At 51.3% G+C, this 18,287-nt stretch overlaps 1 protein-coding gene across 5 annotated transcripts in view; it reads right to left on the bottom strand.

The window, feature by feature from the left end:
* The window catches only part of MYO18A (myosin XVIIIA), a gene marked incomplete at its 3' end in the record, with an annotated part of 181,344 nt that overhangs the window by 75,461 nt on the left and 87,596 nt on the right, over positions 1-18,287 (bottom strand). For all 5 annotated transcript variants that reach the window (XM_081337727.1, XM_081337728.1, XM_081337724.1 and 2 more), the window contains 8 exons: positions 16,841-17,026; positions 15,974-16,064; positions 13,612-13,804; positions 11,496-11,582; positions 9,860-10,001; positions 8,616-8,775; positions 8,140-8,326; positions 6,453-6,690 (listed from right to left, as the gene is read on the bottom strand). In XM_081337727.1, the coding sequence (XP_081193853.1) occupies positions 6,453-6,690; positions 8,140-8,326; positions 8,616-8,775; positions 9,860-10,001; positions 11,496-11,582; positions 13,612-13,804; positions 15,974-16,064; positions 16,841-17,026 (1,284 nt within the window). The remainder of the gene's footprint in view (positions 1-6,452; positions 6,691-8,139; positions 8,327-8,615; positions 8,776-9,859; positions 10,002-11,495; positions 11,583-13,611; positions 13,805-15,973; positions 16,065-16,840; positions 17,027-18,287) is intronic.

Raw genomic sequence — 18,287 nt, 5'->3', positions numbered from 1 at the left:
ACTTCTGTTTAACCCCCAAAAACATTTTTTGTCAAAAAAAAAGAGAGAGAGAGAGAGAAAGGCAGGAACGCCGCAAAAAGAAACTCTTGGCAAAGCCACCCCGAATGCAGTTTGCAGGAGGCCTATTAAAGTGATAAATGTTTTTTAGAATAAATTAGAATAACAGAGTTGGAAAGGTCATCTAGTCCAACCCCCCCCCCCCCAAGCAGGAGACCCTACACCACAGGGTCCCCAACCTGCGGTCCGCGGCCCACTACCGGGCCGTGGCTTACTGGCCACCGGGTCACAGAACAGTCTGGCCAGTGTGCGCACATGTAAACAGGGCAGCGCATGGTGTGAAAACTGGACAGCAGGTGGCGTCAAAATAGGGGAAAACCAGGCGTCGGGCGGCACGAAAATGGGAGAAAACCGGGCAGCACACAGCGCAAAATCGGGGGCAAACCGGGCAGCGCACGACACAAAATCGGGAGCAAACCGGGCAGCGCACAGTGCAAAACCAGGGGCAAACCGGGCAGCACAAGGCGCAAAAACCAGGTGGCACAGAGTGTGAAAATAGGGGAAAACCAGGCGTCGGGCAGCACGAAAATGAGAGAAAACCGGGCAGCACACAGCGCAAAATCGGGGGCAAACCGGGCAGCGCACAGTGCAAAACCAGGGGCAAACCGGGCAGCGCAAGGCGCAAAAACCAGGTGGCACAGAGTGTAAAAATAGGGGGAAACCAGGCGTCGGGCAGCACGAAAATGAGAGAAAACCGCAAAATCGGGGGCAAACCGGGCAGCGCGCGACACAAAATCGGGAGCAAACCGGGCAGCGCGCAGTGCAAAACCAGGGGCAAACCGGGCAGCACACGGCGCAAAAACCAGGCAGCATACGGTGTGGCAACAGAGCGGCACACAGCGTGGAAACTGGGTGACGTGCGGTGAAAAACCGGGTAACACGCGGCGTAAAAATGGGAGCAGACAGGACGGCGTGCGGTGCAAAAAACAGGCGACGGGTAGCGTGAGAACCGGGTGGTGCACGATGTGAAAAATGGGGCGATACTAGCGCCCACGCCGCAAAACCGGCACGGTGCTAGCGAGTGTGATGTGGGCGCTAGCAGCACCCCATTTGTGTCGCACGTGCTCGCGGCCCCGTTTGGGTGCGTGCACGCGTGCGTGTGTAAAATGCTTCTCTCCCCTTTTCTCTCCGGTCCGCCAGGCGAGGAAGGTCGGAGACCCCTACACAGCATTTCTGACCGATGGCAATCCGCTCTTCTTGAAAGCCTCTGGGGATGAAACTCCAGTAGGCCACGATCTGTTTATAGGGCATATAAGCCATGGTTGGCTTACTGGGGATGTGCAGTTGTCCTTTTGACATTATTTGTGCTTGTTTTCATTTGCAGCCAAGCTAGAGAAAGGAGCCCTCCAATGGATAACCGCTCGTTTAGTGAGCAAAGATACAGCGGGACAAAGATACAACGCCTCACCGTCAGGTCTACCGTAGTCCTCAACCTACAACTGTTTGTTTAGTAACTGCTCAAACTTACGGCGGCACTGGAAAGAAAAAAAGATGGATGACGTGTTTCACACTTACGACCGTTACGGCACCCCCGTGGTCGTGAGACCAAAATTCAGACGTTTGGCAACTGTCTCGTATTTATGACCGCTGCACTGTCCCGGGGTGACGTGACCAATATTTGCGGCTTTCCCAGCCGGCTTCGGACGAACGAAGCCAAGGGGGGGAAACTGGATTCGCTTAACAATGGCAGTGATTTGTTTAACAACGGTGGCATAAACGGTCGCAAAATGGAGCGCAACTCATTTTACGACTTAACAATGGAAACTTTGATGTCAACCTATTTCCCAAAGTATCAGAGGGCAGGACAAGAAGCAACGGATGGAAACTGACCAAAGAGAGAAGCAACCTGGAATTAAGGAGAAACTTCCTGACAGTGGAACTCCTTGCCTCTAGAAGTTGTGGATGCTCCAACATTGGAAGTTTTTAAGAAGAGATTGGACAACCATTTGTCTGAAATGGTATAGGGTTTCCTGCCTGAGCAGGGGGTTGGACTAGATGACCTCCAAGGTCCCTTCCAGCTCTATTAATTCTAATTCTAATTCTAATTCTAATTCTAATTCTAATTCTAATTCTAATTCTAATTCTAATTCTAATAATTCTTCTGATCCCGATTCTAATTCTGTGGTTGTGTCTCAAGGTCTACCTGTATTTAAAGTGCATTTTTGTCTCAAAGGGTGGCGGCAGACGAACGCTGCGCCTCTGAGACACACACACAGACAAACACACAAACACACACACGGTATAGGTATAACTTGTGTGTGTCTCCCAGGGACGTTCGACAAAGCAACACCGAGTGTGCCCAACCGCTGTTAAGCTGAGGGCTCAACTAATCTCGAACGCGCCCCTTGGCTGCCCGTCTTCCTGCAGCTGCAGCCCCCCCCCCGAATGGATTTTCCTATCGGATTGCAATTAAAATTGATGGGCAAAGATTGCCGTGTTGATTCTTCGGGTCTTAATTAATCCTGACCAGCATCGGCCGGGCAACCACAGTTGCCACCGGCTCCTTCCTTGCCTGCTGAGCCATCGATCCCGACTGCAGCGCGAAAAGAACCACAAACGCACTGAATTTGCTGCACGCCACAAGCTACTCGGCTCTCGAGTTCACACAAACACACCTTCCGGTGTGTGCTTCGCAAAAGGGGGAGAAAGGAGCCGACTCGGGGTGGGGTGGGTGGTCTTTTCCGAGCAGGAGAGGCAGAAGGGAAGGAGAGTCCTCGACTCACACAGACACAACTGGGGCCACAATTTCCAGGGCCCAGCAAGACAGCTGTTCAGTGACCTGGGTCTCTCTTTTTTTTTCTCTCTGCGGTGGTCGTTAAGCGAATCGCCGCAGCTGTTAAGGGAATCCTGCGGTCATTAAGCGAACCTGGCTCCCTCCCCCCCCCCTCCATTTTGCCTGAGAAAAGCCAGTTGAGAAAATTACAAATAACAGAAGAGAATAACAGGGGTGGAAGGGACCTTAGAGGTCATCTAGTCTAGCCCCCTGGTCAAGCAGGAGACCCTCTACCGTTCCGGACATATGGCTGTCCAGCCTCTTCTTCAAAGCCTCCAGTTTTGCATCAACCACAACTTCTGGTGTCAAGCTGTTCCACTGATTAATTGTTCTATGGAATAGTGCACAGGTCTGCAACCCGCGGCTCCGGAGCCACATGCGGCTCCCGGTCTTCTGCCATGTGCAGTCCAAAAAAAGAAAAAGAAAAAAGTGGGACTAAAAAAGTTCAACCAATCAATTCAAATATGCAGGGTAGGTGCATATCTCGCCTTGGCTCCACTCTTCAGTCAAACCCTGTTCCGCACATGCACACATGTACGCGCATGCACACATATTTTTTGCGGCTCCCAGTTTTTCCTTTTGTGAGGGAACCGGTTCCGAGTGGCTCTTTCACTGTTTCAGGTTGCTGACCCCTGGTATAGTGTTTGCTGCCTGAGCAGGGGTTGGACTAGATGACCTCCAGGATCCCTTCCTATTATTATTATTATTATTATTATTATTATTATTATTATTATTATTATTATTATTATTATTATTATTATTATTATTATTATTATTATTATTATTTATTATTATTATTATTATTATTATTATTATTATTATTATTATTATTATTATTATTTATGTTATTGTCAGGAAGTTTCTCCTTAGTTCCAGGTTGCTTCTCTCCTTGATTCGTTTCCATCCATTTTTTTCTCATTTTGCCTTTTCGTGCTTTGGAAAATAAGTTGAAAACACACACACACACACACACACGTATTCTTTGGGGCAGCCCCTCAAATATTGGAAAGCTGCACTCACAACTTCTGGAGGCAGGTTGTTCCACTGGTTAATTGTTCTCACTGTTAGGAAATTTCTCCTTACTTCCAGGTTGCTTCTCTCCTTGATTCGTTTCCATCCGTTGCTTCTTGTCCGGCCTTCGGGGGCTTTGGGGAATAGGCTGACCCCCCCTTTTCTTTGGGGCAGCCCCTCAAATATTGGAAAGCTGCTATCTTGTTTCCCCCCCCCAGTCCTTCTTTTCTCCAGACTGGCTGCACCCAGTTCATGCAACTGTTCTTCGTATGTTTTAACCCTCTGCCCTCTTTCTAGAGTCTCAACATCTTTTCGATACTTATACAGCGCTGTGGACGACAGGAAGGCCTGGAGGAACGTGGTCCAGGGGGTCGCGATGGCTCGGATACGACTTCGCAACTAACAACAACAACAAGAACAACACAGCGCTGTGCTCCAACCACTCTAGGTGGGAGTTTCTCTAATCCCACCTCCACGACCCCCCCGACCCCCCCAGGGCACGGACAACCCAGACCGCAGGTGGACACATAGCCATTCCAGGCATGCTGGAAATAAACCTGTGTCCATCCTTGGGCCAAAAATTAAATGAGATAAAAAATAAACAAGACAAATGAAAGGGGTAATTTCAAGTAATAACTAAATTAGTTAACTAAGGGGAAAACCAACACTTGACCTATGAGCCAGCCCTGTGCGGCAGCAGCCAAAAAAGCTAACACAATCCTGGGCTGTATAAACAGAGGCACAGAATCAAGATCACACGAAGTATTAGTACCGCTTTATAAAAACCTTAGTAAGGCCACACCTGGAATACTGCAGCCAATTGTGGTCACCGTATCACAAAAAAGATGTTGAGAGTTTGGGAAAAATCCAGAGAAGAGCAGCTAAGATGACCCAAGACCTGGAGGCTAAAACATACGAAGAAGGGCTGCGGGATTGAGGTATGGGCAGTTTAAAGAAAAGAAGAAATAGGGGAGACAGGATAGCAGCGCTCCAGTATCTGAGGGGCTGCCCCAAAGAAAAGGGGCAGCCCCGTTATTCACCAAAGCAGGAAGGAGGAGAAACAATGGTTGAAAACTGAACAAAGAGAGAAGCAACCTGGAATTAAGGAGGAACTTCCTGACAGTGAGGACAATTAACCAGTGGAACAGCTTGCCACCAGAAATCGTGGGTGCTCCATCACTGGAGATTTTTAAGAAGAGGATGGACAGTCACCTGTCTGAGATGGTATAGGTTCTCCTGCCTGGGCAGGGGGTTGGACTAGATGACCTCCAAGGTCCCTTCCAACTTTATCATCGTCATCATCATCATCATCATAAAACATGAACCTCAGTCAACTGAACACTCATAGTGACTGGCACTAACGGTTGACACGGGTTGCTGCCAGCACCCTAGGTCTCAACCAGGTATCTCCTTAAAATGTAAGAGGTTCCGAGTAGCGCAGTTTTTTGTAGCTTTGCTGGAGTTATGGCAGGAAGCTGCAATTTCTCGATGTGTTTTGCAAAGTTTTTGGACCTAGTTCCCAGTGCCCCGATGACAATGGGTATTATTATTATTATTATTATTATTATTATTATTATTATTATTATTATTATTATTATTATTATCTTTTATTCATTAAACATGAACCTCAGTCAACTGAACACTCAAATTGACTGGCACTAATGGTTGAAACGGGATGCTGCCAGCATCCTAGGTCTCAACCAGGTACCCCCTTAAAATGTAAGATGTTCCGAGTAGCGCAGTTTTTTGTAGCTTTGCTGGAGTTATTGCAGGAATCTGCAGTTTCTTGATGTGTTTTGCAAAGTTTTTGGACATAGTTCCCAGTGCCCCGATGACAATGGGTATCACTGTTACACGTTTCATCCATGTTGTTGTTGTTGTTGTTGTTGTTGTTGTTGTTATTATTATTATTATTCATAAAATAATGAAACTCAGTCAACTGAACACTCAAATTGACTGGCACTAATGGTTGACACAGGTTGCTGCCAGCATCCTAGGTATCAAATTATTATTATTATTATTATTATTATTATTATTATTATTATTATTATTATTATTATTATTATTATTATTATTATTATTTACATGAACCTCAGTCGACTAAACACTCAAATTGACTGGCACTAATGGTTGGCACGGGTTGCTGCCAGCATCCTAGGTATCAACCAGGCACCTCCTTAAAATGTAAGAGGTTCCGAGTAGCGCAGTTTTTTGTAGCTTTGCTGGAGTTATTGCAGGAAGCTGCAGTTTCTTGATGTGTTTTGCAAAGTTTTTGGACATAGTTCCCAGTGCCCCGATGACAATGGGTATTATTATTATTATTATTATTATTATTATTATTATTATTATTATTATTATTATTATTATTATTATTATTATTATTATTATTATCATCATTATTATCATTATTATCCTCCTCCTCCTCCTCCTCCTCCTCCTCCAAGGCCCCTTCCAGCAATATCCTCTTCAAAAGGGCGGATTCCAGGGACCCGTTCTCTGCCGTCAGCTTTCTACGCTCCTCTCTGGCGTGCCCGCTCTGTCCCTCGTCCCGTTTCCCTCCCTCCCTGGACACCCCCCCCCCGCCCACGGAGTCGGGGGCAAAAGGACCCACCTTGGCGGTACATCCGCAGGGCGTCCAGCAGACGGGAGCCCCGGAGCTGGGCCCTCAGCAGGGGCACCTCCAGCTGCATCAGGCCGGCCTCGCAGTGTTCGCCATGCAGGTCCGGCTCGCTGCTGCTCACCCGCCGGGCGTAGGGAGCCTTGGCGTCGCCTCGCCAGGCGCTGGCTTTGGGCAGGAAGCAGTGGACGAAATGCAGCTTGGACTTCTTCAGGGTGTCAATCAGGGCATCCTGCGGTGGGAGGGGGGCAGAAGACCACGGTCAAGAGAGGGCGGGCTTGGCAAGAGAGGCGAGCCATCTCCGAAAGGGCTGCTGACCGCCCGCCTGTCCGACGACATCCCCCTCCTCACCGGCCGACAAGGCCGTCTTGCCCCCCCCCTAAACTGGGCGTTTCGTTCCTTTCTCGGCCCAAATTATAATCCTCCCTTGTCTCTCTTTAAAGTTTATATACTGGTTTTAGGCTGCACTAATGTTTTAAAGGGGGCTGCTCTGGGTCTCTACGTGAGACGGTCCTAAGATGGGTGGACTTCAGTTCCGAGAATCCCCCAGCCAGTGAGGGCGGACCTTGATGGCCAGAATCCCCCAGCCAGCATATAGGCAATTCTGGGAGTGGAAGCCCACCCCTCTTAAAGCATGGCTGGATGGGGAATTATGGGAGTTGAAGTCCATCCCTCTTAAAGCAAGCTGGCTGTTGTGATTCAGCGGCAGCCTGTGGTTCCGGCAGCTGAGTCGGATGATTCTGAAGAGGAGGAGGAGGAGGGGTTTGGAGAGCCTTTGGGGTCAGAGGAAGGCTCTGATGCACTGCAGGACTCTCAGCCTGGCCCCTCCCGTCTTGTTCCTCCTCAGACTCAGCTGTGTGAGCACGAGGGATTGGAAGAAGACGATCCACAGCTGGCTCTGTTCAGGGATGCTAGGAGCAGGAGGCAATCTAGCAGAGCAGAGCAGAGGAAAGCAATGAGGCAACTCGGGAGAAGGCAATGAGAAGCCACGCCTTGGGACTGCTGATAAAGGGGGAAGGTGTGGGAGGTGCTGATTGCTGAAGGCAACCCTTTGAAGAGCTTCTGCGAGAGTCCTGGTCTGTTATTCTTGTTTAACTCTTGTTTAACCTTTTGGTTTAAGTCTTGTTTCACTTTTGTTTGAACTCTTTGGAAATAAATTTGGTTGGTTTTATTCCAGCCTGTTGATTATAAAAAGGGGTTGTCCCTGACATTCAAAGAGGGCCGGTCGTAGGCTGGAACAGAACACTGGCTCGGGGATTCTGGGAGATGAAATCTACACATATCAAAGCATGGCTGGCTGGGTGATTCTGGGAGTTGAAGTCCATTCCTCTTAAAGCATGCTAGATGGGGGATTCTGGGAGCTGAAGTCCATCCCTCTTAAAGCAAGCTGGCTGGGGGATTCTGGGAGCTGAAAGCTACACATATTAAAGGATGGATGGCTGGGGGATTCTGGGAGTGGAAGCCCACCCCTCTTAAAGCAGGCTAGATGGGGGATTCTGGGAGCTGAAGTCCATCCCTCTTAAAGCAAGCTGGCGGGGAAATTCTGGGAGCTGAAATCTACACATATTAAAGCATGGCTGGCTGGGGGATTCTGGGAGTTGAAGTCCATTGCTTTTAAAAGTTCCCATTCCCACAAAAGGATCCCACTTTACCCTGGGCCCAGAATCGCCAGGAAACTCACCACTTGCAGTTTGATCTGGATGCAGACGGACTTCTTCTTCACCGCAGCCACCCCTGTGGTGAAGGTCTTGCGCATGCTGGTGGCCCTGCGCAGGGCCAGCTGGGACCCCCCCTCCAAGCCCGCGATGGAGCCCGACAGCACCGTGTTGGCCCCGGCTCGTCCCGCGAAGAGGCTGCTGATGACCTTCCTGAGGAGGGAGGAAGGAAAGAAAGGGAAAGAGGAGATAGAGCCGTCAGGTGCCTCCCTCCCTCCCAAGACGAGGAACAGAACAGCAAGAGCTGGGAGGGACCTTGAAGGTCATCTAGTCCAACCCCCTCTTCAAGCAGGAGACCCTATGCGCCATTTCAGTCTCTTCCTGAAAGCCTCCAGTTTCAGAGAAAGGTCCTCCCACCTGACAAGAGGTCAGAGCCTCCCCGGGCAGCCCGGGGGGGTTTTCCTAGCCCCCACCCCACCCCGCCAAAGACCGGCGGCCTTACTTCTGGGACTCCTGAAGGAGGACCAGGCTGTTTTGAGAAGCCGGATTCTGCCGGACGTAGCTCAGCCAGCCGGTGGTGTCGTACTCCACCCAGTTGGTCCCGTAGCTGTGTCCCAGGAAGAAATGGCGGGGTTTGTTGCTGCGGAGAAGCGGGTTGGGGCCTGCCGACGTAAGAGAGAGGAAGACTCAGGACTCTGGGCCCCCTCCCCAGAGCACCTTCCTCAGGGCCGCCCCCCCCGAGAGAGAGGGGTCCAGGGGAGCCCCAGTCGGTCTCCGGGCAGCATTAAATGGAGGAAGAAGCCCCTTAATTAGAAAGACCCTTCCCGTCTTTTCCACAAATTGCTAGTTAAGGATCGAAGAGGAGGGGGAGCACTGTGAAAAGTCTAGGTGAGGAGGGGAGGGGAGGGGAGGAGAGGAGGGGAGGACAGGGGAGGAGGGAAGGGAGGGGTGAGGGGAGGGGAGGGAGGAAGAGGGGAGGGGAGGGGAGAAGAGGAGGAGGAAGAGGGAGAGGGAGAAGGGAGATGGGAAGGGAAGGGAAGGGAGGGAGGGGGGAGAGAAAGAGAAGGAAGGAAGTAGAAGAAAGAAAAAAGAAAGAGAGAAAGAATGAAAGGGGAGAAGAAGAGAAAAAAGGAGAAAGAAAGGAGAAGAAGAAAAAGTGAGAGTGAAAGAAAGAAAAAGAGAGAGAGAGAAAGAGAAAGAGAGAGAGAGAGAGAGAGAGAGAGAGAGAAAGAAAGAAAGAAAGAAAGAAAGAAAGAAAGAAAGAAAGAGAAAGAAAGAAAGAAAGAAAGAAAGAAAGAAAGAAAGAAAGAAAGAAAGAAAGGAAGGAAGGAAGGAAGGAAGGAAGAGAAAGAAAGAAAGAAAGAAAGAAAGAAAGAAAGAAAGAAAGAAAGAAAGAAAGAAAGGAAGGAAGAGAAAGAAAGAAAGAAAGAAAGAAAGAAAGAAAGAAAGAAAGAAAGAAAGAAAGAAAGAAAGAAAGAAAGAAAGAAAGAAAGAAAGAAAAGAGACAGAGAGGGAGGGAGGAAGGAAGGAAGATCCTCCATGAATGAACCTCACCCTAACCCTAGATCATGGGTAGGCAACCTCGGCTCTTTTATGACTCGTGGACTTCAACTCCCAGAATTCCTGAGTCAGCTATGCTGGCTGAGGAATTCTGGGAGTTGAAGTCCCCGAGTCATCAAAGAGCCGAGGCTGCCTCCCCCTGCCCTAGATGATCCCGATTCAACAGCCCTGCTTGCCCCGGGGTACCTTTTTTGTCTCCGTCCTGTGGGCCGTAGTGGCTGAAGAGGCGCTCCAGAAGACCCTCCTCGCTGCCCCCAGGCTGAAGGGACTCCTCCTCCAGCAGCCACAGCAGGCCGCGGGCTTCATCGGTCCGGGCCAGGGTGCGGACCTGGAAAAAGGCACCCCGAAAGGTTACAGGGTGGGCGTTGGGGGAGACCCAGAGGAGCTTTTCCCAACCGGACTCCCTTCTTTTTTTGTCCTTGAAAACATTTCGCTCCTGCTCCAAGAAGCTTCTTCACTGACAGTCAGAGAGAGAGAGAGAGAAAAAGAAAGAAAGAAAAAAGAGGGACCGAGGGAGGGAGGGAAGGAAGGAAGGAAGGAGGGAGGGAGGGAGGGAGGGAGGGAGAAGGAAGGAAGGATGGGAGGGAGGGAGGGAGGAAGGAAGGAAGGAGGGAGGGAGGGAGGGAGAAGGAAGGAAGGATGGGAGGGAGGGAGGAAGGAAGGAAGGAAGGAAGGAAGGAGGAAGGTGGAGGGAGGGAAGGAGGGAGGAAGGAAGAGGAAGGAAGGAGAGAGGGAGTGATGAGGGAGGGGGAAGGAAGGAGGGAGGGGGAAGGAAGGAAGGAAGGAAGGAAGGAAGGAAGGAAGGAAGGAAGGAAGGAAGGAAGGAAGGAAGGAAGGAAGGAAGGAAGGAAGGAAGGAAGGAAGGAAGGAAGGGGAAGGGGAGAAGGAAGGAAGGAAGGAAGGAAGGAAGGGGGAAGGGAGAAGGAAGGAAGGAAGGGAGAAGGAAGGAAGGAAGGAAGGAAGGAAGGAAGGAAGGAAGGAAGGAAGGAAGGAAGGAAGGAAGGGGGAAGGGAGAAGGAAGGAAGGAAGGAAGGAAGGAAGGAAGGAAGGAAGGGGGAAGGGAGAAGGAAGGAAGGAAGGAAGGAAGGAAGGAAGGAAGGAAGGAAGGAAGGGAGAAGGAAGGAAGGAAGGAAGGGAGAAGGAAGGAAGGGAGAAGGAAGGAAGGAAGGAAGCCTGAGGAACTGAAAAAGCTTCCTGGATGAGAAGCAAAGTGTTTTCAAAGAAAAAACCCAGAAATCAAAGCTGCCTTTCGGAAAAGGGGCCGCCATGTCTGGATGGCTGAGATCTCCAGAGAGAGGCAGGGATGGAAACGGGGAGGCTGGGGTTTGGGGAGGGGGGCTGGAAAAGCTCTCCCTCCATAGCCACAGAGCCAGGCCAGGGGGGGAGGGGTGGGCTTCCACTCCCAGAATTCCCCAACCAGCCCTGCTTTAAGAGGGGTGGGCTTCCACTCCCAGAATCCCCCAGCCAGCCATGGTTTAAGAGGGGTGGGCTTCCATTCCCAGAATTCCCCAACCAGCCCTGCTTTAAGAGGGGTGGGCTTCCACTCCCAGAATTCCCCAGCCAGCCATGCTTTAAGAGGGGTGGGCTTCCACTCCCAGAATCTCCCAGCCAGCCATGGTTTAAGAGGGGTGGGCTTCCACTCCCAGAATTCCCCAACCAGCCCTGCTTTAAGAGGGGTGGGTTTCATTTCCCAGAATCCCCCCAGTCAGTTCTCACCAGCAACCCCCTGGTCAGCCGAGCAGGGCAGGAAGGAGACGGAAGAGGAGAGACAGAAGAGGACAGAGAGTTGGGAGGACTTGAACCCAGGTCCCGTGCCACTTACCAGCGCCTGGTGGGATGCTTCATCCACCGTGGCCACAGAGCCCGAGACACTGGGCTCCAGGGCATCTAAGGAAAGCTCTATGTTCTCCTAGGGAGGAGGAGGGACAGAGGAGCTTGGTTAGTGTCCAGTGGCGACAGGTTCCACAGGTCAAGGCTCCCGGGGGGGGGGGGGGAAGACCTCAGTGGGTTACTCAGAGGAGGGTCTACAAGCCACGCCCCCACAAACATCAAAGGAAATAAAATTCGGGTGGTGAGAGAGAATTCCTCTCCGGGAGAAAAGGGAAGGTGCAGGAAGTGGAGAGTCTAGCTGCCCGCTGGAGGACCCAATATGTAGGGAAGGGCTCTCCAAGCTTGGCCCCTTGAAGACCCGTGGACTTCAACTCCCAGAATTCCCCAGCCAGCGCTGCCTTCCTTCCCTCCTGCTCTTCCACGGGACCCCCCAAAAAACTTTTAAACGATCAATCGAGCCGTCTCGAAGGCACCCTGGAGGTCTTCTAGTCCAGCCCCCAGCTCAAGCAGGAGATCCTATATACTATTTCAGACAAGCGGCTTCCCAGTCTGTTCTTTAAAAGCCTCCAGGGATGGAGCAACCACAACTTCTGGAGGGAAGCTGTTCCACTGGTTAATTGTTCTCAACAACAACAATAATAATAATTATCAGAATAGAGCTGGAAGGGACCTGGGAGGTCTTCTAGTCCAACCCCCTGCTTAGCCAGGGGACCCTTTACAATTGGAGACAAGTTGCTGACCAGTCTCTTCTTCAAAGCCTCCTGTGATGGAGCACCCACCACTTCTTGGAGCTGCAAGCTGTTCCATGGATTCATTGATCTGGGATGATAGAATAACAGAGCTGGGAGGGACCCTGGAGGTCTTCTAGTCCAGCCCCCTGCTCAAGCAGGAGATCCTATATACTATTTCAGACAAGCGGCTGTCCAGTCTCTTCTTAAAAACCTCCAGTGATGGAGTGCCCACGATTTCTGGAGGGAAGCCATTCCACTGGTTGTATTATTATTATTATTATTATTATTATTATTATTATTATTATTATTATTATTATTAATAATAATAATAATAATAATAATAATAATAATAATAACAACAACAACAAGAACACCTGGTTGATACCTAGGATGCTGGCAGCAACCCATGTCAACCATTAGTGCCAGTCAGTTTGAGTGTTCAGTTGACTGAGTTTCATGAATAATAATAATAATAATAATAATAATAATAATAATAATAACAACAACAACAACAACAAAACAACAACAAAACAACAACAACAACAACAACAATAATAATGATGATGATGATGATGATAATACCACCTGGTTGGTACCTAGGATGCTGGCAGCAACCCATGTCAACCATTAGTGCCAGTCAGTTTGAGTGTTCAGTTGTCTGAGTTTCATGAATAATAATAATAATAATAATAATAATAATAATAATAATAATAATAATAAATATAACAACAACAACAACAACAACAAAACAACAACAAAACAACAACAACAACAATAATAATAATGATGATGATGATGATGATAATACCACCTGGTTGGTACCTAGGATGCTGGCAGCAACCCATGTCAACCATTAGTGCCAGTCAGTTTGAGTGTTCAGTTGACTGAGTTTCATGTATAATAATAATAATAATAATAATAATAATAATAATAATAATAATAATAATAATAATAATAATAATAATAATAATAATAATAATAATAATAATAATAATAATACAGCTGGAAAGGACCTTAGAAGTCTGGAACTGGAAGTTTTCAAGAAGTGACTGGACAATCCTTTGTCTGAAATGGGATAGGGTTTCCTGCCTGAGCGAGGGGTTGGACTAGATGACCTCCAAGGTCCCTTCCAACTCTATTATTATTATTATTATTAACAACCTGCCTCCAGAAGCTGTGAAGGCTCCAACGCTGGAAGTTTTTAAGAAGAGACTGGACAGCCGCTTGTCTGAAATGGTCAGGGTTTCCTGCCTGAGCCGGGGGTTGGACTAGACTAGATTTCATCATCATCGTCGTCGTCATCATCATCATCATCATTTTTCCAGAAGTGTGATTTGTTCAATGCCCGCCCCCCCGCCCCCCCACGGGGCAGCGTACCTCCTTGTACCGCTCCAGCTCCTGCACAAAGGTGCGTTCGTGGAAGAGCCCCTGGAGCCTCTCCTGGGCGTAGTTGTGGCACAGCTCCTCGAAAGTGGCGCCCCGACTCTGGCCGGCCATCTCGGGGTTCTGCAGGCCGGGGGTGTCCACGATCATCATGGAGCACAAGGAGCGCTGGCTGGACTTCAGGGCCCTGCCGGGCGGAGGGGGGGAGGTAGGAGAGAGAAGAAGGTAGGAAGGGGGGGTCGCAGACAGCCCAGCCCCCTGCGGGAGGGGTCTCCGCAGCAGCTCCGCTTGGCTAGCTGGGCAAAAGTCGCCGACGTACCACCACAAGGGAGCACCAAATTTCTGCCGCTAAGCGGGGCAGGTCTCTTGAGTTTTCCGTCCCGCTTCACCACCTCTTTTGCCGTGCCGGCGAAAGGAATCGCCGCGCTTGCCATTGCCCGATCTGGGGGACCCACTTCGCTTGGGGAAAAACAGGAAATATTTTTGTGGCTGGGGGTTGCAGAGGTTGGCTGTGGTTGGGTCCCCCAAGCTTCTCCTAATATAATTCCCGAACGTTTCGTTACCAAACCTAAATAATATCATCGTCCACCGGATTTCCTCCTCCGGTTCCTCTTTAGCTCGCAAGCGTGTCGTGTGCCGGTTTGGGCTCAATTTGTTTAAAGCTGATGGTGTTAGCTGGTTTGGTGACGAAATGTTCAGCGCAAGAAGGGAGGAGGGGGTTGCAGAGAGGAGCAGGAGGAGGAGGACTGTGGGGTCCTTGGTGGTCTCTGAGCTAGGTGGTTTTCTTGCAGATGTTTCATGACCCATCTAGGGAATATCATCAGGGCTAGTGGGGAGGGGGTTTGCACGGAGGAGGAGGAGGAGGAGGAGGAGGAGGAGGAGGAGGAGGAGGAGGAGGAGGAGGAAGACTGTGGGGTCCTTGGCGCTCTCTGAGCTGGGTGGTTTTCTTGCAGAGATTTCGCGACCCAACTAGGGAACATCATCAGGGCTAGTGGTGAAGGGGTTTACAGAGGGGAGGAGGAGGAGGGAGGAGGAGGAGGAGGAGGAGGAGGAGGTGTGTGTGGTCCTGGGTGCCCTCTAAGCTTGGCTGTTTTCTTGCAGACGGTTCATGACCCAACTAGGGAACATCATCAGTGCTAGGAGGGAGGAGGAGGAGGAGGAGGAGGGAGGAGGAGGAGGAGGAGGAGGAGGAGGAGGAGGAGGAGGAGGAAGATGAAGACTGTGGGGTCCTTGGCGGTCTCTGAGCTGGGTGGTTTTCTTGCAGATGTTTCATGACCCATCTAGGGAATATCATCAGGGCTAGTGGGGAAGGGGTTTGCAGAGGGGAGGAGGAGGAGGAGGAGGAGGAGGAGGAAGGGAGGAGGAGGAGGAAGAGGTGGTGGGTGTGTGGTCCTGGATGCCCTCTAAGCTGGGCTGTTGTCTTGCAGACATTTCATGACCCAACTAGGGAACATCATCATTGCTAGAAATGGGGGGGGGCTCTGCTGGCAGTTTCCATTCTGCTGGCTTGCCCTTTCCGTGTTGGTGAGAGGGGCGGGTGTGTCTTAAAAAGAGACTCTCTGATTGGGCTCTCGGCTTCTTCGGCAGGATCTTGATTGGGGCACTGTTTAGTTGACAGCTGGTCTGCCCTTAACCTTGGAGTTAATCTAGGCTAGTCTGGAGGCTGAGGGCTGATGGAGAGGGAGGGGCCTGGGTCGTCTTCTTCCCTTCTGGGGCTGGGCGACTTGTCTCTTTTGCGTCATCTAGAACAGAGACCCCCAACCTTTTGGGCACCGGGGACCACTAGTTCCCTGGATTTTTTCCACGGACCAGAGGGTGCTGTGGTTTTGGGCGCTGCCTGCATCCCACGCATGGGGCTTTGCTTGTTTGTTGCTGGTACCGGTCCACGGCCCGTGGGTTGGGGACCCCTGGACTAGAGATGTCTGTGTGTCTATTGGGGGCTTCTAGAAATTCCCTGGCATTTGGGGGGGGACTTGGCCTGGTCTGGGATGCCCACCTTTCCCCTAAGGAAAATTAGGCTTAAATCTGTGCACCTGCTGTGAAATTAAAAGCCTTTTCATCCTGTCTTCTGACTGCCGGTTGGGGTTGTGCCAGCCTGGCGCCCCCGAGGGCACGGCTGTGCCACCACGTGAATAGAGGAAGGAGCCCGTGGCTAAGTAAGCAGACGAAAACGTTCCTTAAAATCGTCCCCCAAACGTAGAATTTACGCCTCCGAGAGTTGTGCCAATACAGAGCATCCTTCAGCGGGCGGAAGATTTTACAGCTAATTAGCCAATTGTCTTAAAAGGGGGTTCCTCAACCTCGTGAAGAGGAGGGGGAACACGGGGAAGGGGGAGAAGCTGGTAGTAGTGTGTACCTGTTGAGTAGGCCGATCAGGAGGGTGAAGAGCTCGGAGTACAAGCCGGCGGTCAGGGCGTCCAGGCACTCCAAGGCAGAGGTTTTGGGGCCTGTGGAGAGAGGCAAGAGGGGAGGGGGCCGGGTGAGGTGGGCCCGGCCTGGAAAGCCCCCCCACCCCCCACCACAGCACCAGGAAGGGCCCCCCCATAGGTTGGACAGGTGGGGAACATCCCTCTCTCTCCCTCTCCCCGCCTCCCTCCCTCTCTGTCCCTCCCCTCCTTCTCTCTCCCTCCCTCTCTCCCTCCTCTCCTTCCTCTCTCCCCCTCCCCCTCCCTCTCTCCCTCTCTTTCTCTCTCTCTCTCCCAAGTCCATATTTTATGAAGTGGACAAGGGGGAAAAATCCTCCTTGTCCAGCTAAAAGGCAGTATTCCCTCCATAGGGCAGAAGGAGGAGGGGAAGAAAGAAAGAAAGAAAGAAAGAAAGAAAGAAAGAAAGAAAGAAAGAAAGAAAAGAAAGAAAGAAAGAAAGAAAGAAAGAAAGAAAGAAAGAAAGAAAGAAAGAAAGGAAGGAAGGAAGGAAGGAAGAAGGAAGGAAGGAAGGAAGGAAGGAAGGAAGGAAGGAAGGAAGGAAGGAAAAGAAGGAAGGAAGGAAGGAAGGAAGGAAGGAAGAAGGAAGGAAGGAAGGAAGGAAGGAAGGAAGGAAGGAAGGAAGGCTGATCACGTGGCCTGTCCCTCCCCCCGGGGGGGTCCCGATCCACAACGGGGAGCCCACACCTTAACCACCCCACATTTGTGGCGGGGCAGCCAACCTCCCGCCCAGGGCTGTCAGTGGTCCGATTCGCTCCGCCGCCCCGAGTGCGGGTTCTGCCCAGGCCTTGGCCACCCACCTGAGCCGTCGGCCAGCGCCGCCTCCTCGGGCCCCTGGCGGAAGGAGGTGGACCGCTGCAGGCTGCCCTTGGGCGGCGGCGGCTGCTGCTGCTTGAAGATGGCCGAGGACAGCTCCTCCAGGCTGCAGCCCAACAGGTAGGCGGCCTTCTGGGCCCACTCGTGGCGGGCAAACTGCTTCCTCCCGGCTGGAAGGAGAAGGGGGGGTGAGCTCAGCGGGGAGGGGGGCCCCCCTGCCAGCCCAGGGCCACAGACAGCCTCGTCCCTCCCACATACCCCACCCCCACCCCCAGAGGGGAGGGTCTTCCCAAGGGGGCTTTTTCTCTGCAAAGCAACTGGACCTCCTGGGGTTTTTCCCATGAAAAGGTTCCGCATCTGGTCCAAGAAGCATCGTCTGTCCTTCCGAAGGAGAGAGAAAGGAGAGAGGGAGGGAGGGAGGAAATGGGAAGGAGAGAGGGAGAAAGCCAGGGAAACGGGAAGGAAGAAAAAATGGAAGGGAGGGAGGGGAGGGAGGGAGGGAGGGAGGGAGGGAGGGAAGGAAGGAAGGAAGGAAGGAAGGAAGGAAGGAAGGAAGGAAGGAAGGAAGGAAGGAAGGAAGGAAATGGGAAGAAGAGAGGGAGAAAGCCAGGAAAACAGGAAGAAAAAATGAAAGGGAAATGGAAGGGAGGGAGGGGAGGGAGGGAGGGAAGGAAGGAAGGAAGGAAGGAAATGGGAAGGAGAGAGGGAGAAAGCCAGGAAAACAGGAAGGAAGAAAGAATGAAAGGGAAATGGAAGGGAGGGAGGGAGGGAGGGAGGGAGGAAGGAAGTGGGAACGAGAGAGGGAGAAAGCCAGGAAAACAGGAAGGAAGAGAAAATGGAAGGGAAATGGAAGGGAGGGAGGGAAAGAAGGGAGGGATTCTGAAGAACTTGGATAAAAACCCCAGGAAATCCAGTTGCCTTTGGGGGGAAAAGCCCCTTTGGGGAAGCCACGGCCGGCTGGGAGAAGAGCAGCCCTCCACGGACGTTTTCCCCAGGAAGAGATTCTTCCGCGGTTCTTCCTGGCGGGACCCTCGCCCGGCCTGGTGGTCATTCCTCGCAGGCAGAACAAGGGAAAAGGAGGAAAGAGGAGCGGAAGCAGAGAGTCGCCGGGAAAACGGATTCGGGAATTTGATGAGACGAGAAGGGCAGTCGACAGGATCATCCCGGCCGGCAGCCATTCTGGGTCTGGATGCGTGCCTCTTTTTGTGCGTCTCTGTGTCAGTGTGTGAGGAAAAACCTTCCGTCTGCCTTGCCAAAAAGCGGGGGAGAGGGGGCAGAGAGAAAACAGCCTCCTGGAACCCAGGTAGTCCTCGACTTACAGCCACTCCTTTAGTGACCATTCAAACGTACAATAGCACTGAAAAAGGTGACTTAAGACCCATTTTTCACTCTTAACGACCGTTGCAACCTCCCCAAGCCAAGACATTTTGC

This window comes from Vipera berus, assembly GCF_964194415.1.
Source record: "Vipera berus genome assembly, chromosome: 1".
Taxonomy (NCBI): domain Eukaryota; kingdom Metazoa; phylum Chordata; class Lepidosauria; order Squamata; family Viperidae; genus Vipera; species Vipera berus.
This window is presented reverse-complemented; position numbering and strand designations above follow the sequence as displayed.